This window comes from Myodes glareolus, chromosome 9 (assembly GCF_982192425.1).
Source record: "Myodes glareolus chromosome 9, mMyoGla1.1, whole genome shotgun sequence".
Taxonomy (NCBI): domain Eukaryota; kingdom Metazoa; phylum Chordata; class Mammalia; order Rodentia; family Cricetidae; genus Myodes; species Myodes glareolus.
In genome coordinates this window covers 15,533,516-15,550,345 of record NC_142034.1, presented here as the reverse complement: position 1 = coordinate 15,550,345, position 16,830 = coordinate 15,533,516, and the positions used below count along the sequence as shown (strand labels likewise).

The following is a 16,830-nucleotide window of genomic DNA, read 5'->3' as shown; positions in this document are numbered from 1 at the left end:
GTACTCTACCAACGCCCCATGGATTATCAGTTGGCTGTCTCACTCACTCATGCATTCAAACAATGGAATGCTGCCAAAGGGCCAGAACTGTGAACAAAGCTGGGATAAAAGAAGTCTATTAGAATCTACCTGTAAGAGAAGCAAGTCCATAGGTCTGCCATAGTCTCAAAGTCACGGGGGCACACGAGAAGGAACAAAGTGTGTAAAAAGCACACACTTCTCGGACACTACATCCCGTGCAGTTATGGCTAGAGGGGTAGGTGCAAATGGCGATGGAGCTTGCATGGAGAAGAAAGTAGAAGTCAGAATGAGCTATGCCACAGAGAAGGCTTAAGGGAAAGCATGTAAACTAGACACTCAGGCTTCCCTTCTCTCCCAGGTCCTCAGGTGATGCAGGCTTCCCCTCCCTTCCCTGCGGGAGAGAGCAGTCCACCAATCACTCAGAATAGCCCAGGTATAGAGCAGGACCCCTCTAAGAGCATTATGGGGAACAACTGCCAGTTTGAAATGACAGTGAAACAGAGTCTTGTCAGGGAAAACAGGTATAAGGAAATGTATGCACAGAGGTCAAAAAGGTTTTACTGCACCCATGAGACAAGTATCAATTTTCCTAAAGTGCTCAGCTTTAACATTACATTTAAAAATATGTATCACACATACAGTTGGGCCTACATGTAGTCTTAACTACCCATGAAGCTGAGGTGGGAGGACAGGAGTTTGAGACCGGCCTGGGCTGCATAGCTAGATCCATACGAACCACCCCCAACAAATAAATGCGAATAAATAAATAAATGGGTGAGAATCACTATCAGCTCTTGGAATTCTTCTACTAAGCAGTAAACACATGAGACTCAAAGGTTAGTATAAAAATGCACTTTACATAGTTTTTGTAGTATTTTTTAAAAAAGTTTCCTCAATCAAAATAACACATATTTTTACCCATGCTTCTATTAGTCAGAAGTGATAGTTATTAGTTTCAATTTCAACAGATTAAGAATGTACAGTAAGGTATTTCTTTCCATTAAAAAATGAGAGAGCGACTAACAGATGATACATGCCAGCACATAACAAAATCCTCTAAGTCAAGGTACCTGCACTGCAGGCGCCCACCCAAGGGTTAGGACTGGGGCCTGGTTGTTTCCAGGCTCAGAGGACAGTGCTTCCCAGCGAACTATGTTGCACTTCAGAACACCTGCCAGGCATCTGAGTCCAACTACTGGTATGTAGTAACTTTTCCAGTGGGAAAGAAGTTACCTGCAGGACAGTCAAGGGTGCACTTTGGGACCGCTCTCAATGAAGAAAGCAGAAAAGTACAGAGCAATCCTACAACTCCATGAACTGCAATGAAGAGTTCCTTGATTCCCTGCAGGATTCTGCAAATCCTTCATTGCAGGCCCTGCAGAGAAAGTGTACTTTTCAGCTGTCTCTAGTGCATGTGCCATGGAGTGATGACATTTTACTTCAAATCAACGAGGAGGCATAAAAACGTGCTCATAGAAACGATGAGTGGTCACCAGAGCCAATGAATTCCTTTAGGGAGAATTTGCATTTACACTGGTTTTGTGGTCTTTTCTGACACTAGGTAGCAAACTCCAATATAAAGAACAGAAAGAAGAATGATGGTAACTGAATCTGGAAATACTTAAGACATGCTGAAATGAAATCTTAAGAGAGATGATGCCCTGCTCGGTAACCAGCTGGAATGACCACTAACACTAACTGGAGCCTAGATCACGCTGCTTTCCAAGCTTGCCATTCTTAATGCTTATGTTCATCCCTCATCCCTCTCAAAAAGGGGAAAAGACAGAGACAGAGACATGGAAAGGGACAGAGCCTGGACAAGCATGTGGAACACAAACAGCACATGAAGTGCTGGCTGGGGTCAGGAAAAGCAGGTACTGTGCTTAACCTGGCCTCTGGGGTCATAGGCAAATTACTCATGTCCATAGGAGAACTTCTAAGCCCCCTTCCCAGTGAAAAATGAATATGGATTAACCACTGTCAATACTATAAACTGAGGCTTGTTCCCAAACACAAGAACCCAGAGCATTCTGAATAAGACTATTTCTGCATTTTAGGACATTTCCTAGGAAATTACAGTCTATCTTTTCTTACATATATGATGGGCTTTGTGAAATTACAGGCATATTTTTATGAAACCCAGGAAGTGATCATCTAATTCTGTGGTTGTGGTGCAGAGCAAACAACATGCAGTAACTTCAAAGTCAGACCATGAAAACAAACTTGGTGTGTTCTCTTGTCTCGTGGAAGTAAAAATGGACATGCATATTAAAAAAATCCCTTACATTTTCAGTAAGTCCGTAGCTGCTGGGTAAACGTTAGTACCACCCGCTGGGCAGAGCTAGAAGCTTTCTGTATCTCATTTCCATCACTAACCTTGGCCATTACATATATGCTTCCCTCTCGTCTAGGAGCTCATTTTTACTTAAAAATGTGATTTTAAAAAACTTCTTTAGCCTCCCTCCCCCAAATAACTATAAAGTACATACCTCCACGTGATACCAAAGGTTGGTCTAGGAGAAGGATATGGCCATATGTCCAAGGCAGGTTTTGCATTATAATTAAAGTAAGGGACTTCCCGGATCCCTCCTTTCCTGGCCAGCTTTTTCAAGTCATCATTAGGCAACACGAAAATGCTCTTTTTGCTGCTCTTGGTAACAAACTTCCTGTAGGACGGCAGGGCTGTTCCAGAACGGGTCTTCTTGGGTCTTGAGAACTTCATCAGTTTCACCTTGTCTCTTGTGGAGTATTCTTTGCTCACTGTCATAGATGTTACCAGTGTGTTTCCTGCAGTAGTCTGCGAGTCTGTAACTGTCGTGGTGACCACGGTTCTACTCTGCTCCTTTACAGAGATGGTGTCAATACTGCTGTCTGGGCAGGGTGTGGAGAGCTTTGTCACAGTGGTAGTGGTAGTTGTGACAGTGGATCTGGCACAATTTTCTGTGGAAGAAACCACAGTTTGCTTGTCCCCCTTTGCTACCTTAATGACAGTTTTTGATTCTGTGGCAACAGTGGATGTCATCGTGGTGACCTCTGTGATGATCGTTTTCCTTTTGGGTTCTCCATTGACATTCCTGTCCTTGCTGGAGGGCAGACCATTTTCATCCATGAAGTCATTACTAAGATTAGAAGCAACAGGAGATGGGGTAACCTTCTTAACCTCTGAACTTTCTGTTTCCATATCTTCCACCTGATTAAATGAGTTACTTTCTGGGCATGGGGCTGGAGGTATGGTTACCTGGGTACTGTCTGACTCTTTGGTGGACGGTAGCGTGTGTAGGCTCTCTTGGTGATTACCTTTGGCATCTGAAGGACTCAGTAAATTTAAGTTGTTTTCTGAACTGTTTTGTTCATTGAAATCTTCCATGATGATGTCACCATTAACAAAGGGCTTCACAGCAGATTCTTTAACAGCCAGTGACTTGACATTTCCAGGGATGACTTTATTGACATTATTGACCTTTGGTTCAATAGTAACATTCACAGCTTTTCCTTCAGAGCCGTCCTTTGCACACTGCCCTTTCAGGTACCCCTTAGCTTTACTATCTTTGCCATTTATCTGGAATTTATTTGCCTTCTGTCCTTTCTTTTCAGAATCTCGATTGTCATTATTCTTTTTGTCGGTGATATGTTTTAGGCTTACTTGGCCAACACATTTGTTAACTGATCTCTCGTCCAGTTTCTGGTGCTGCCCTATTTTCTTACCATTTGCTTCAGTTACCTTACCCTGTAGTTTATCTTCACAATTTTCAGCAGATTTAGGAACTAACTCATATTTTGACGGCTCCACACTCTCCATGCCTTGGTCTGGAGTTGTGAACTGCTCAGAGATACATTCATTGCTATTCTGAACAATCATGTCTTCTTCACTGCTATCCTGAATAGACATAGTATCAGAACTATTTTCCAAAGTGCTATTATATTCAGAGTTACAACCTGGTTTCCCATCAAAGTCCACTGCTTTTGAGAAGGACCGGGCATCTCTGTCACTGGTACTTTTAAGTACTGATACAGGTAAAGTACTCTTGGAAGAAGGCACAATGATGCTATCTTCCTGTGGGAGTGGCTTTTTGCTCTTAGAGATCAAGGTACCAACGTCATCTGCACTGGCTGGTTTAGAGTCATCAATGAAAAAGTCACTTCCTTTTGTTTTAGTCTGACTTAGTTCCAGTCTCTTACTGGTGGGCTCTGAGACCCTGGCATCAAGGCCACTTTCAAGAGTGCTCTGTCTGTGACAGTTTGGCCCTGAACTCTGAACAGAGACACCATCTGACACTTGATCTTTCTGATAGAGTTGGTTTGTACTCAGACTAGTATCACTGAGGCCAAGAACTGTGGAATCACTTGGTGAGCACCCCTGTCCTGAGTCCCCAGGGCTAGCCTGGCTTGGACTGGGGCTCTGTTCCTGTCTAAACAAGTCACTCTGACAGCCTTCGCTGGCCTTTGCAGTTACTGCTGATTCAGAGGGGCTTTGCAGAGCACTTATGGGGGGTTTGCCTACTCCCTTCACCCCACTCTCCAGCTTCAACTTTTCAAGGCGCTGTTTCTCTTCCAGTGTGAACTGTCGAATACGTCTTTCCAGGAGCCCGTCCAGTTTCGAGGATTTTGTTTTCTTTTTGTAACTAGTCCTTAGATGGAAGCCCTCACTGACATTGACCACATCCACTTGAGTATTCTCCTGACAGTTTACAAGGGACTCTGTTTTCACATTATCATCTATCTCCATCGGTTCTTCCTTGAAGGATTTGTCATTATCAGACTCCAAAACTTCTTTTACATCTGTGAATTAAAGACATTGATAAAAACGTAATTTTCACTATGAAGTTATTTTCCTCATGAGAAATTTTCATTTTCAGAAGTATCTACTATTGTTATTTTCATATGTAGAGGTAGGTCATGGACACTGCTAAACTTTAAATGGGGCTAAAAAATATATAACATTTCAAATATTGGATGATTCTGATTTTTGGTACCTAAATTGATGGGATTCTATACTGGGAAAATGATTTAGCCTATGACAGGCTATTGAGTGTGTACATTATACCTACAGTATGGTTATCAACTGTGCTAAGCTGGATGGAGGTACGTCACCCAGCACTGTGGGGAGGCAGAGGCAGGAGTAGTACGAGTTTTGAGGATATCCTAGGTCATACAACAAACTAATCTAAACCACTTTTGGCACATGTGCTATCAGGCATCTATGGGTTTAAAACTTCTATTTGTTTCTTCCAGTTTTTTTTCCACATTAATGAATTATTTAATTCTCATTTCTCATCAATTAACTAATTAGTTATTTTCACGTAGCGGGGTCCTGGAACTCACTGTGTCTACTAGGCTGGGTTTGCAATGACTCTTTATCCCCAGCTTCTGAAGTGCTAGAATTATAGATGACTTGTTTTTGTTTCTTTTCATTAGTTAAAAATCTCCTCCAGTTCTATTACTTATAAACAGTTCAAAATTAGTGTTTGATTTGAGCAAAAAAGTCAGATTTTTTTTTGATGTGTGGAGAAACAACATGTAATCCAAGGAGTCATAAGCACTCAAGCCAGAAACTGTTTTGTGTCTCACTTTGTAGCCCCGACAAGCCTCAGACTCAAGTCAATCTTCTGCCCCAGTCTCCCAAGTACAAGGATTATAGGTGCAAACCACCATGCTTAGCCTATGTTTTCATTTTATGCATGTATGTTTGCTTAGGTTCCTCTTTGTGTATACATATATACAGTGGGTGTCTGTGTGCATGCGTGTGTGTGCATGCATTTACATTTATGTATAGGAGGCCCAAGGCTGACCTCTGGATTCTTTTTCATTATGTCTCCATTTTATTCCTTGAACGCAGAGCTGGTCTAGTTAGCAAGACTCTAGATTCCAGTGCTGGAATTTCAGGCAGGCCACCAATGCCCCAGTGGCACATACATGGAGTCTGGGGATATGAGTTCCTAGTCCTCATGCTAAGCACTAAGCACATTTCCCAGTGTGTCATCTCCCAACGTTTTTATTTATATACCTCACTGGTCCTAAACTTTCTCAAAAGTTTAAATATAGAGCCCCCATACAATCATGCAATTCCACTCCTTGGTACACCATTAAGAAGTGAAAACTTCTATATACAGAAACACTTGTATAGGCTGGTGAGATGGCTCACTAGGTAAAGGCTTTGTTATCAAGCATGTGTGAGGTCCTGAGTTCTATCTCTGGGACCCACAAAACAAATTAATGTTTAAAAACAAAATCAAACAAACAAACAAAAAATCCAACTAAACATTAGCTGGTTATGGTGGCACCTTTAATCCCAAGCACTCAGGAGGCAGAAGTAGGTGGATTCTCTGTATGTTCCAGACCAGCCTGCTCTACATAGTGAGTTCCAGGCCAATCAGAGTTACACAGTGAGTTTCTTTCTCAAACAAACAAGGAACAAATCCTAAAACTTAAAGTGTCAGTGTTTATAACAGATAGAAACCAGAAACAGCCAATTATTCACTGATCAATGATTGGACAGATGAATTGTGGCCTAGCAATACAGTGGAGTGTTCTTTGGAATATGCTACAATGTGGATGAACCTTGAAAACATTGTGTCAGTGCTGGAGAGATGGCTCAGAGGTTAAGAGCATTGCCTGCTCTTCCAAAGGTCCTGAGTTCAATTCCCGGCAACCACATGGTGGCTCACAACCATCTGTAATGGGGTCTGGTGCCCTCTTCTGGCCTGCAGACATACACACAGACAGAATATTGTATACATAATAAATAAATAAATATAAAAAATCATTGTGTCAGATTAAAGGAGGCCAATAGACTGCCTAACTTCATTTTAAAAATGTCTAAAACAGACAAATCAACCAAGAATAGACTGATGGGTTGGGATCAGAAAGCGACTTCCTTTGGCATGATGAAATGCTGTGGAACTGTCATAGATGCTGACCAAGTCTGTGAACATCTACAGCATTTACAGATGGCACGGTCAATCACCCACTACATGAATTACACTCTTATGAGAGGGTGCAGTATCTTGGCCATGGGACCTGTCAGGGCATTCTCGTCGCCCTGACCCCACCATCCTGGCCCCTGCTTACCGTGGTCCTTCTTCTCAGACACCTTGGAGAGCTCCATTGCACTGTCGTCTGCAGCTGCTGCAGCTTCAGCATCTTTTGCCTCATCTTTCCCAGAATCACATTCTGTCTTAATTTTTTTTGGACTCCGTGGACTTTTTCTTTTATCTGATTCATCCTTATTATCGTCTGTATCAATTTTGGCTAAAAAGAATTACATGTATGGCAACAGACAGTTGTAATATTAGAACTTTTATTTTTATTTATTTTTGTTTTTGTTTTTTGAGACAGGTGTGTAGCTCTGGCTGTCCTGAAACTTATTCTGTAGACCAGGCTGGCCTCAAACTCACAGAGATATGCTGGAATTAAAGGTGTGTGCCACCACAGCCCAGCTTATTTTTATTCTTGTGTGTGTGAGTGTGTGTTTATGTAAATCTGTGTGCAGATGCCCACAGGGGTGAGAAGAGGAAATCAAAATCCCTGTAGTTACAGGGGACTATTAAGCTACTAAATGTGGATGCTAGGAACCAAACTCTGGTCATTTATTTCTTTAAAAAAAATATTTATTTATTCATTCATTCATTCATTTATTTATTTCTTTATTTATTATGTACACAATGTTCTGTCTGCGTGTATGTCTGTAGGCCAGAAGAGGACACCAGACCTCATTACAGATGGTTGTGAACCACCATGTGGTTGCTGGGATTTGAACTCAGGACCTCTGGAAGAGCAGGCAATGTTCTTAACTGTTGAGCCATCTCTCCAGCCCACTCTGGTTGTTTATAAGCCTGCCTGGTCTATAAGAGTGAGTTCTGGGACAGGCACCAAAGCCAGAGAAACCTTGTCTCAAAAAACCAAAAAAAACCCCAAACAAACAACAACAACAACAACAACAACAAAACCCAACCAAACAAACAAAAAAACCAAACCAAACCAAATGAAGTACTACACACACGCTGACATTTAAGTTGATGTTAGATGTTGAGGAGTGGCACTCAAGACAGGACATAAACAGAAGCGAGACATTTTTTGAGCTCTTTAACTCAGAATACTGGTGTCTGTCATGGCGTCCCTATTCACTTCCCTTCTAGGTTTATGCATGTCATAGCGCTGAAAATGTCAACTAGTACTGACTAGAAAGTCTTGGGGTAGGTAGAACCAAAAAAAAAAATCCCTATTTTGAATATAATAATTACATGACTGAGTATTTTTAAAAATTACTTTTTCTCGTTTTTCTGTAACTAAAATCCTGCACATCAAAGCCTTATAAATAAAGGTAATTTAAAAACCTTTAGTTTATGGGGCTGGAGAGGGCTCTGTTGTTAACAGCACTTGTGGTTTGTGCAGAGGACCTAAGTTCAGTTCCCAACACCCACATGGAGGCCAACAGTCATCTCTTAACTCCAAGTCCAGGGAACTGAATGTCCTCTTTGTGGGTTCTGTGGGCAACAGGCATGCCCATGTGCTACACAGAGATACATGAAGGTAAAACACTCATAAACATAAAATATAAATAATCTTAAATAAGAAAACTTTAGAACTTGTAAATTAGTAAATCCCAACAGTATTTTCCACATGCTATTACAATTTCCATAAGAATACATTTACCTGAAATAAGGCCAGTAAACTATGAACTTCTAAGAAATACTACTGATTAGCAGTTTTCCTACAAACAAAAGACAACAGTGGCAGTGCAAACAGCGAAGATTTCCTCTTAGCTATAGCTACTGAAACCGTCCATTACTCACCTCCTTCAAAGGGCTTCCTGTAGTTCACATTGGTGTTTCCTGGTAGTTTGGGAAGGAACCTATAAACATGTGTTTTACTAATCCAGCTCCAGCCGCCATACCCCGTCACTCTGTATTCCTCTCCTTTTTGTTTCCAAACCTGGTAGAAATGAAAACCCAATGGTTAAAGAAGCACACTTGGTATTAGAAGTATCTGCTGAACACAGGCCAAAAATCAGGCAAACTGAACCAGAGATATGGCGGAGTGGGCAAGGGCACACAGGTTAAAAACAGGAGAACCAACTCCTGCCAATTGTCCTGCAACCTCTGTATGTGCGTGCGCTCTCACACTCACATAAATAGATAAAACTATAATAATTAAAGAATCAGGTAAAATTAATTAAATTTACCAAATAATCAATTTTCAGTTGGAATCTAAAGATTTATGAAAGATTGCAACACTGCTATTAAATTTAACAATGCTTTTACTTTTATTACTAATTTCAACAAATTGGTATCAAATTCTAAGAGAAAAATCAAGCTTACAAAATTACAAGATGTGTTCACACCACCTCGTTAATTCAACAGTTACGAAGTAAAGCAGAATGACTGCAAAGGCGTGAGCTGCAAGCCGCAGGGCTGGTTACCTGGTGCTTCACTGGAAACGTGTATTTTACCCACGTGGCCTGCTGCATCGTCTCCTCCTCCTCCTGTTTTTTCTCCTTTTTTTTAACTTTCTCCTTTTCTTCCCTTTCAATTGATGTCATCCTATGTAACCTAAGAATACACAGATTAAAAAAATTAATTTTGAAAAAGGAAAAAGATATGAACGTTATACTAAAAATTAGGAAGAAAATCAGAGAGTGCTTAGTTAGAACCCTACACCCCAGACAAAAATAAGCAGATGTGACATTCCCTAAGAGGAGCGATCAGAACAGAAAACTAGCCATAAAAAGGAATAGCCCTTCTAAACACCTCCCCAAAGAAAGACTAATGTTTCTTTGTACAAGCCAACACTACGAATACCCATGTAGAATCCACTGTAAATAGAACCGACACTACATAAACAACTCAGACTATGAATTCTAACCAGCAAATACAAACACTAGGAGGCCTTTCAGGCCAGACACTTTTTATCCTCGTAATGCTGGAGATTAAAGCATGGGTCTTCGGTATGCTAGGCAAGCATTCTACCACCAAGTCTTCCCATATCACAACACACCACCCAGCTGCACAACACAATTTTTAAAAATTAATTAAATTCAGCCTTGGTAGCAAAAGCCTGCCATCTCAGCACATGGGAGTCTGTGGTTACAGTGGGCGGGGACGCCCACTGAGATGCTGTCTCAAAGGAATAAACAAGAAAGTAAGCATTCTCCCTCCCCATCTTCTCCCTCTGTACTGAAGCCTCAACATGCAGCATCGTCAGATACTGCCCGCTAGCGTGACAACTGCTGGGCAGAGTGAAAGGGGGACGCCTGTTCCCTGTCTCAGAACTAGGAGTAAATCGGGGGCTATAGCCACAGCAAGGTACAGCCTCAGGGATAGGACCACGGTGGAACTGTGCCACCATCATCAGTTTCCACAGCTTCCATGTGTATTCCTGAGGGACCACCTCCAGTTCAGACAGTGGCAGTGCAGATCACGCTGCTGACAGGCACCCTTGGGCTCTCGGCTTCTGTCCACAAGCAAACAGATACAAAGGCTTTCCTTTGCTTTGGTATAGTTCATTGTGATGTGTGTTGATGCTGAGTAAAGTTCTATTGCTTGGGCCACCACCAAAAGAGTCTTTATGGGGAAAGGCAGCAACACAAAGAGTTCAATCTGTAGTTGAATCCTGTCTGAGACAGAAAGCCCTGGACACTACTGATGACCTGGAGACTTCAAAGAGCCCCATCAGGATGGGACCATGCAGCTCCAGTTGTCATCCCACACTACCGGGGGGGGGGGGGCGGGGGAAGAGGGTGGCAGATTTTCCTTTCTCCATAGTCACCTGAGAGCCAGACCACAAGAATGAACTGTTGGCTCCACCCCTAATCTCCAGGCAGTGCCCAGGACTCTGTGCTGTGGTATTACTGCAGAGATACCATATACAACATTGTGTGTCTTTCATGCAGAACATGGGGAGTAGCCCTCCACAGCCCTCCTCAGTGACGGGATGGCAGAGACTAGAGGTTCCTGTACTTGAAATGTTGACAAAAAGAAGCAAGCACAGGCACACCTGGGCCTGTCAGTCACAAACCCAACTGCTGCCCCATACATTTGAGCTGAGTATCACACTTACAAACTGGGTGGCAAACAATCCCATTCCACTGATTTCCAACTATGGCAGAAGTCACTGCTCTGTGTCTACTAGTCCTTCACACGTATTTCCTGCACAATGCCTATTCAGGTCCTGTGTTTCACTTGTACTGGACTGTTAGTCCATTTCCTTTATAGAAGGTCTTTGTCAATTGAGAACATTTTCCATTTGTGGTGTAGATATTTTCCCTCAATTTGTCATCTCTCTTTTGAGTTTGATTACAATAATGGTTTTCCACCTACAATTTTAAAAATGTGTTCAATTCCCTCCTCCATTGCACCTTTGTTTTAAATCTGTTTAAAAAGAAAAGTATCAAAACAATAATGTAACTTAATTCATGTTTTGTCTTTCTTCTAATTAACATTGTGTTTTTTTTAAATTTGCACTGATATTTTGCCTGCATATATGTCTGCGTGAGGGTGTCAGATATTGAAGTTAGAGATAGTTGTGAGTTGCCATGTGGGTGCTGGGAGTTGAACCCAGGTCCTGTGGAAGAGCAGGCAGTGCTCTTACCTGCTAAGCCACCTCTCCAGTCCCTAGTTTTGTTTTTTAACCTTGATCAATTTGAGGCTTCTTCCTTGAAACATGTCCTTTTTGCTCAATGGCATGCAGTGTCCACAGAGGCGCTTCCAAGTGTCTGAGGACTTATTTGAGAAATCCGTGAATGTACCATCCTGCTGCTTCTGACCAGAAAGTGCTCTGACAGCCTCCAATATTTTGTTATATTTTTTTAATATTTATTTATTTATTATGTATACAATATTCTGTCTGTGTGTATGCCTGCAGGCCAGAAGAGGGCACCAGACTTCATTACAGGTGGTTGTGAGCCACCATGTGGTTGCCGGGAATTGAACTCAGGACCGTTGGAAGAGCAGGCAATGCTCTTAACCACTGAGCCATCTCTCCAGCCCCTATTTTGTTATATTTTTTGAGAGAAGGTTCATGTATGTTACTTAGCTCAGGTTGGCCTCAATCTTAATTCTCCACCCTCTGCTATGTAAAAAACGAAATTAACGATGTGAGTACCTCAATATAATACCTATTCTTTAGATGAATATTTATTTATTTTATTACTTATCTAATGTGTAGATGTGGGAGCCTGAATGAGTTTATTTGCACCTCATGTTTGTAGGTGCTTAGAGGGGCCAGAAGACCACACCAGATCCCAGGTACTGGAGTTACAGATAGTTGTTAATCACCACCTGAGTGCTGAGAACTGAACTCAGGTCTTCTGGAAGAGCAACCAGTTCTCTTAACCCCCAAAACATCTCTTCAGGGGTTTTCATGTTTGTTTCCTGAGATAGAATCTAATATATCCCACAATGGCCTCAAGTTCTGGGCTAAGACTGCTCTTGTATTTCCAATCCACCTGCCTCCATGTCCCAAGCGCTGAGACTGAAAGCACCTACCACATGCCTGGCTTGTTACTTCCCGAGCTAGGGTCTTATCAAACTCAGGTTCTCAGGCTTGGCAGGAGCCTTGAGCAGAGGTACTCATTGCATCTAAGATGCTAACCGAGTATTTTATTCACTTGAGTGTGGTGTACACAACTGTGTGTGTAGGCCAGAAGGCTGAGCTCTCAAACCTCACCAGACAAGTAGTTCTGTGCAGTGGACAAGGGCAGGTAAGCTGACCACATCAGAGAGAGAGCAAGGGTCTGTGGATTGCTCACTCACAGTACAACATCTCTGTCACATCACTTTCCCTAAGGCTCAAGGGAAGAAGAGCGGGAAAGAAAGATCCTAAGTACCAGAGGCTGGGGAGGACCAGGCCCGAACAGTGTCTTCTAGACACAGCAGGACCACAGCAGTGATGACAATTGACATTTCAGCATGGAGACTTTCTGGCCTTCTCCCCTGAGCAATGATCCCCAAGCCCCACAAGATCTTACTTACCATGTAGCAGTAATTGGCTTGGACCTTGCTGTGTAGATCAGGATAGCCTCAAATTCACAGAACTCTGTCTACCTCTACCTCACAAGCATGGAGATTAAGGGTGAGCACCATTACGCCCAGCTCAGCTTGTCCTTTTTATTTTAAATGTGTAGCCCAGACTGGCCTCGAATTCGTCATCCTCCTGTCTCTGCCTCCTTTAGCAAATCCTACCGGCATGCGCCACCACAACTGGCTCAGCTTGTCCTTCTAATTCAGAGTTTTATTAATATTATTTCTAAATAAATCTTAAGTATCTTACCAAATTCTACCCCCAAAAATCCAACTACACGTGAATGAAATTTTATAGTGACAGGACAAAAACTGACATCACCAAGAAATTTATTCTTCTTGTCCTGTTTTTATGTTTTTGCTTTTTTTTTGTATGTGTTGGGGGGGAGGGGTTCCAAGACAGGGTTTCTCTGTGTAGCCCTGGCTGTCCTCAAACTCAGAGATCCACCTGCCTCTGCCTCCCGAGTGCTGAGATTAAAGGTATGGCCCATGACTTTTCGTTTAAACTGCTTGGTTTGGGGACAGTCTTATTCTATACCTCAGGCCCCAAACAAGGTGACCCTGTTGCCTACACTTCCCCAAGTGCTACCAGTACAGATGTGAGCCACCATATTCGAGTTTTAAAAACATCATTATAAACAAAACATGTTTAAAGGGCTTGAAAATACATTTCTATTGTAAAAAGTTAGGGGATTACACCACTCAAGTGACCCAGTAGGAGGGCAGACAGACTGACTCTTGATTGGTGCTTTAAAGAGTTAAAAAGTATAATACGTTTGCAACGATGATTCTTGATAGTTTATCTTTTTGTTTAGATGGGATCCTGCAACTTGTGATTCTCTTACCTCAGCCTTGGTGCTAGAATTAAGGGCATGTACAATCACATCTGACACATCTGACACAGCTACACACACACACACACGCTTATTTAGCTTAAAATTCTAGGATTAAAATCAAAGTCTTGTGTGTATAGTTCGGTCCTCAGAATAATTTTTAAATTTTTTATTCTTATTTTCTAAAGTGTGTGTGTCTGCGGACACAGGTGTGCTTGGGAATGCACATGCAACTGGAGGCTAGAGGTGGACATCTAACACTTTATTAATATATTTATTAAGGACAGGGTCTCTCAATGAACCACTGTTTCAGCTTTTCACTTTTAATATGTATGTGGGACTGGCAAGTTGGCTCAAGGGGCAGAGTCACCTGCCAAGAATAAACTTTTCTCCATCTATTCATACCCATTGCATGCACAAGTCCACACACATAAATAAAAATTTATTAAAAAAATGTATTTGATCTTGTTTCATCTTCATCACGGTCTTGCATCCTGGGAATTAATGGAGACTGGGAAGAGATGGTCTTTACTATGACCTCTTGGGCTATTCCATAATTATTAATGATCTAGCATTTCAGAAATATTCAATACTCATCAATCCCAAAGCTAAGAATTCACTCACCTTGTGTGTCCTAAAGACTCCCGCCATATTGGCAGCATCACAACAGGTTTAACTGCACACTCCAAAATTGCAAGAGCCAACGCAAACTCTCTGGGTTTGCTACACATCTGAACGGCCTTGATCCAGTTAGCCCTGCATTTCAGAAGAAAGAAAGCATTTCACTCCATTGTTCTTAACTGGAAAAACACAACAGTCACAGTCTACGATGACTCAGATGAGAAAGGGTTCTATGAGGCAGGAGCACACACAAGGCACACCTAGGGGGCTTAGCTCAGAGAGCTGGAGATTTTATACACAGGAGCAACTCCAGGCATCACCCAGACCCCTCAATTCCTTGACACACAATATTCTTTAGCTTTGGTCTCCATTTGACTTCTTCTGATACTTAAAGTTATCAAAGGATCAATTTTAAGGTAATTAGCATATTTACAGCAATATATGAGCTTTAGTTTCCTTTACCTGTGTGAAGCCCAATTGGGATGAAGAAAGGATGAAGGGATGTTGCTTTCCAGCTGCGTGATGGTCAGTCTCAACGTGGATATGGTAAGGACTTTGGACCCGTGGACAGATCCATTCCATTTGAACTCCCCAGCTGGAGTGAGACAGAATTTATGCGCAAGGTGCCTCCTCTTGTCGTGGTCCTCCCTGTGTTGGTGTTTATTCAGGGCAAAGGAATTGGTAGAGTACTGATTGTGGTAGACACGATACTTCCCTTCTTGTCCCAGCTTAAAATAATTGTTGATATTCCCTTTCATGACCACCTCCTTTTTGGTGCTCAACCGTGAAACTTCTCCTTGGGAGTTAACTACCAGCACCTGATGAGGAAAATCAAAATGTCATTATTCATGCCAAAGATGCAAATTTCGTCTGACCAACTGTCTTTCAACAATTGTAATCAATTGTTCTAAACATGAGACATCTTATGACTAAGAGTTTAAAAGTAAAAAAAAGGGGGGGTGGAGGGAGAAAAGACGCTAAAGTGAGGTTGGAGGTAGGCTGGGTGTCTCATGCCTGTAGCGCCAACACTCAGTAGGCTGAGGCAGGAAGACCATGAATTCAAGCCTTAGCTAGGGCTAGCTACATAGCAAGACTGTCTCAGGGCACAAGGCAGTTGGTAAACATACTTGTCACACAAGTCTGGCGACCCATTTTAAGTCATGGATACCACAAAAGTGTGGGACAGGAGAATTAACTTCACAGAGTTGTCTTTTGACACACCCTCATTAACCTGGAGGCTTGTGTGCACACACATATTTCTGGTCTATAAAGGGTCACACAGAGAAACCCTGTCTCGAAAAACAAACAAACTAACTAAAGGTGAAAGTTGGTAATTTATAGTTAAATAAGGAAGACATAACTCAGAAAGAAAGGAGAGTGGCCTTGAGGATTAGACACCACTGAGCATGTTCATGAATCTCAGACACACACTATCAGTCTATCAAAGTCTAGCACAAAGTTTATCGAAATAGGAGAGCACTACACACACTATCCCCCCGAACCCCCTTGCCCAAAATGACTAAAAATCCTCTACTGCTGCTCTTTTTATTATTCCAACTTTAGTTGCTCTAGGCCCTGAGGTCTTTAAAATAATGTTTCCACAAAGCTGGGCTCAATCTTTCAGTGAGTGGACTATCAAAATCAATACTGGTTGTTTACTTTTCTCCGCTGACGTAGGAGGGGACGTCAGGGGTTTAGACAGGGCCTGAGTTGGCCTGGCACTCAACAACAGCCAGGCTTGCCTCAGACTGGCTGTATTCTTCCCTGCTGCAGCCTCCTCAGTGGTTCAGGCCTGCTCGACTCCCCAGGAAACCATCAGAGACACAGCTGTCATCATTCTGTGCCTGCAGCTGGGCAGCTGAGCTTTCGGTGTCAGGTTTGATCATCTGCTCTAGTAAGAGCTGTAAGAGACAACCATTCTTCTAAAGTGGTCGCAGGAAATGGGGTTGTGGTGGTGCAAGTCTTTAATCCCAGCACTGGAAAGGTAGAGGCAGATAGAACTCTGTCTGAATTTGAGGCCACCTTGTCTACATACCAAACTCCAGGTCAGTCAGAGCCACACAGTAAGATACTATCTTCTAAAAACAAAACAAAACAACAACAACAACAAAAAACCCCTAACAGAATTGTACTCAATTAGCTGACTCTAACAGCATCTGCTCACTGAATTCTAATGAAAGGACTAAATTTGTGTGTATAAATTTCTTTGCCACAATACAAGACTTACAGTTTTGTTCTTGGTACTCACTACATTAAAGAAAACACAATTCAAAATTAGATCTATAAATTTCCTGTCCTTTTTCCCTTTTTTAAATAAGATTTTACAGTAATCCAATTCT

The 16,830-nt window shown here is 42.1% G+C and overlaps 1 protein-coding gene across 1 annotated transcript in view; it reads right to left on the bottom strand.

The window, feature by feature from the left end:
* Positions 1 to 16,830, bottom strand: part of Bptf (bromodomain PHD finger transcription factor) — a 105,644-nt gene that overhangs the window by 37,130 nt on the left and 51,684 nt on the right. The window contains 6 exon segments of the mRNA XM_085695954.2: positions 2,511 to 4,800; positions 7,090 to 7,269; positions 8,814 to 8,952; positions 9,440 to 9,569; positions 14,495 to 14,626; positions 14,954 to 15,309. Coding sequence (XP_085552080.2) covers positions 2,511 to 4,800; positions 7,090 to 7,269; positions 8,814 to 8,952; positions 9,440 to 9,569; positions 14,495 to 14,626; positions 14,954 to 15,309 — 3,227 coding nt within the window.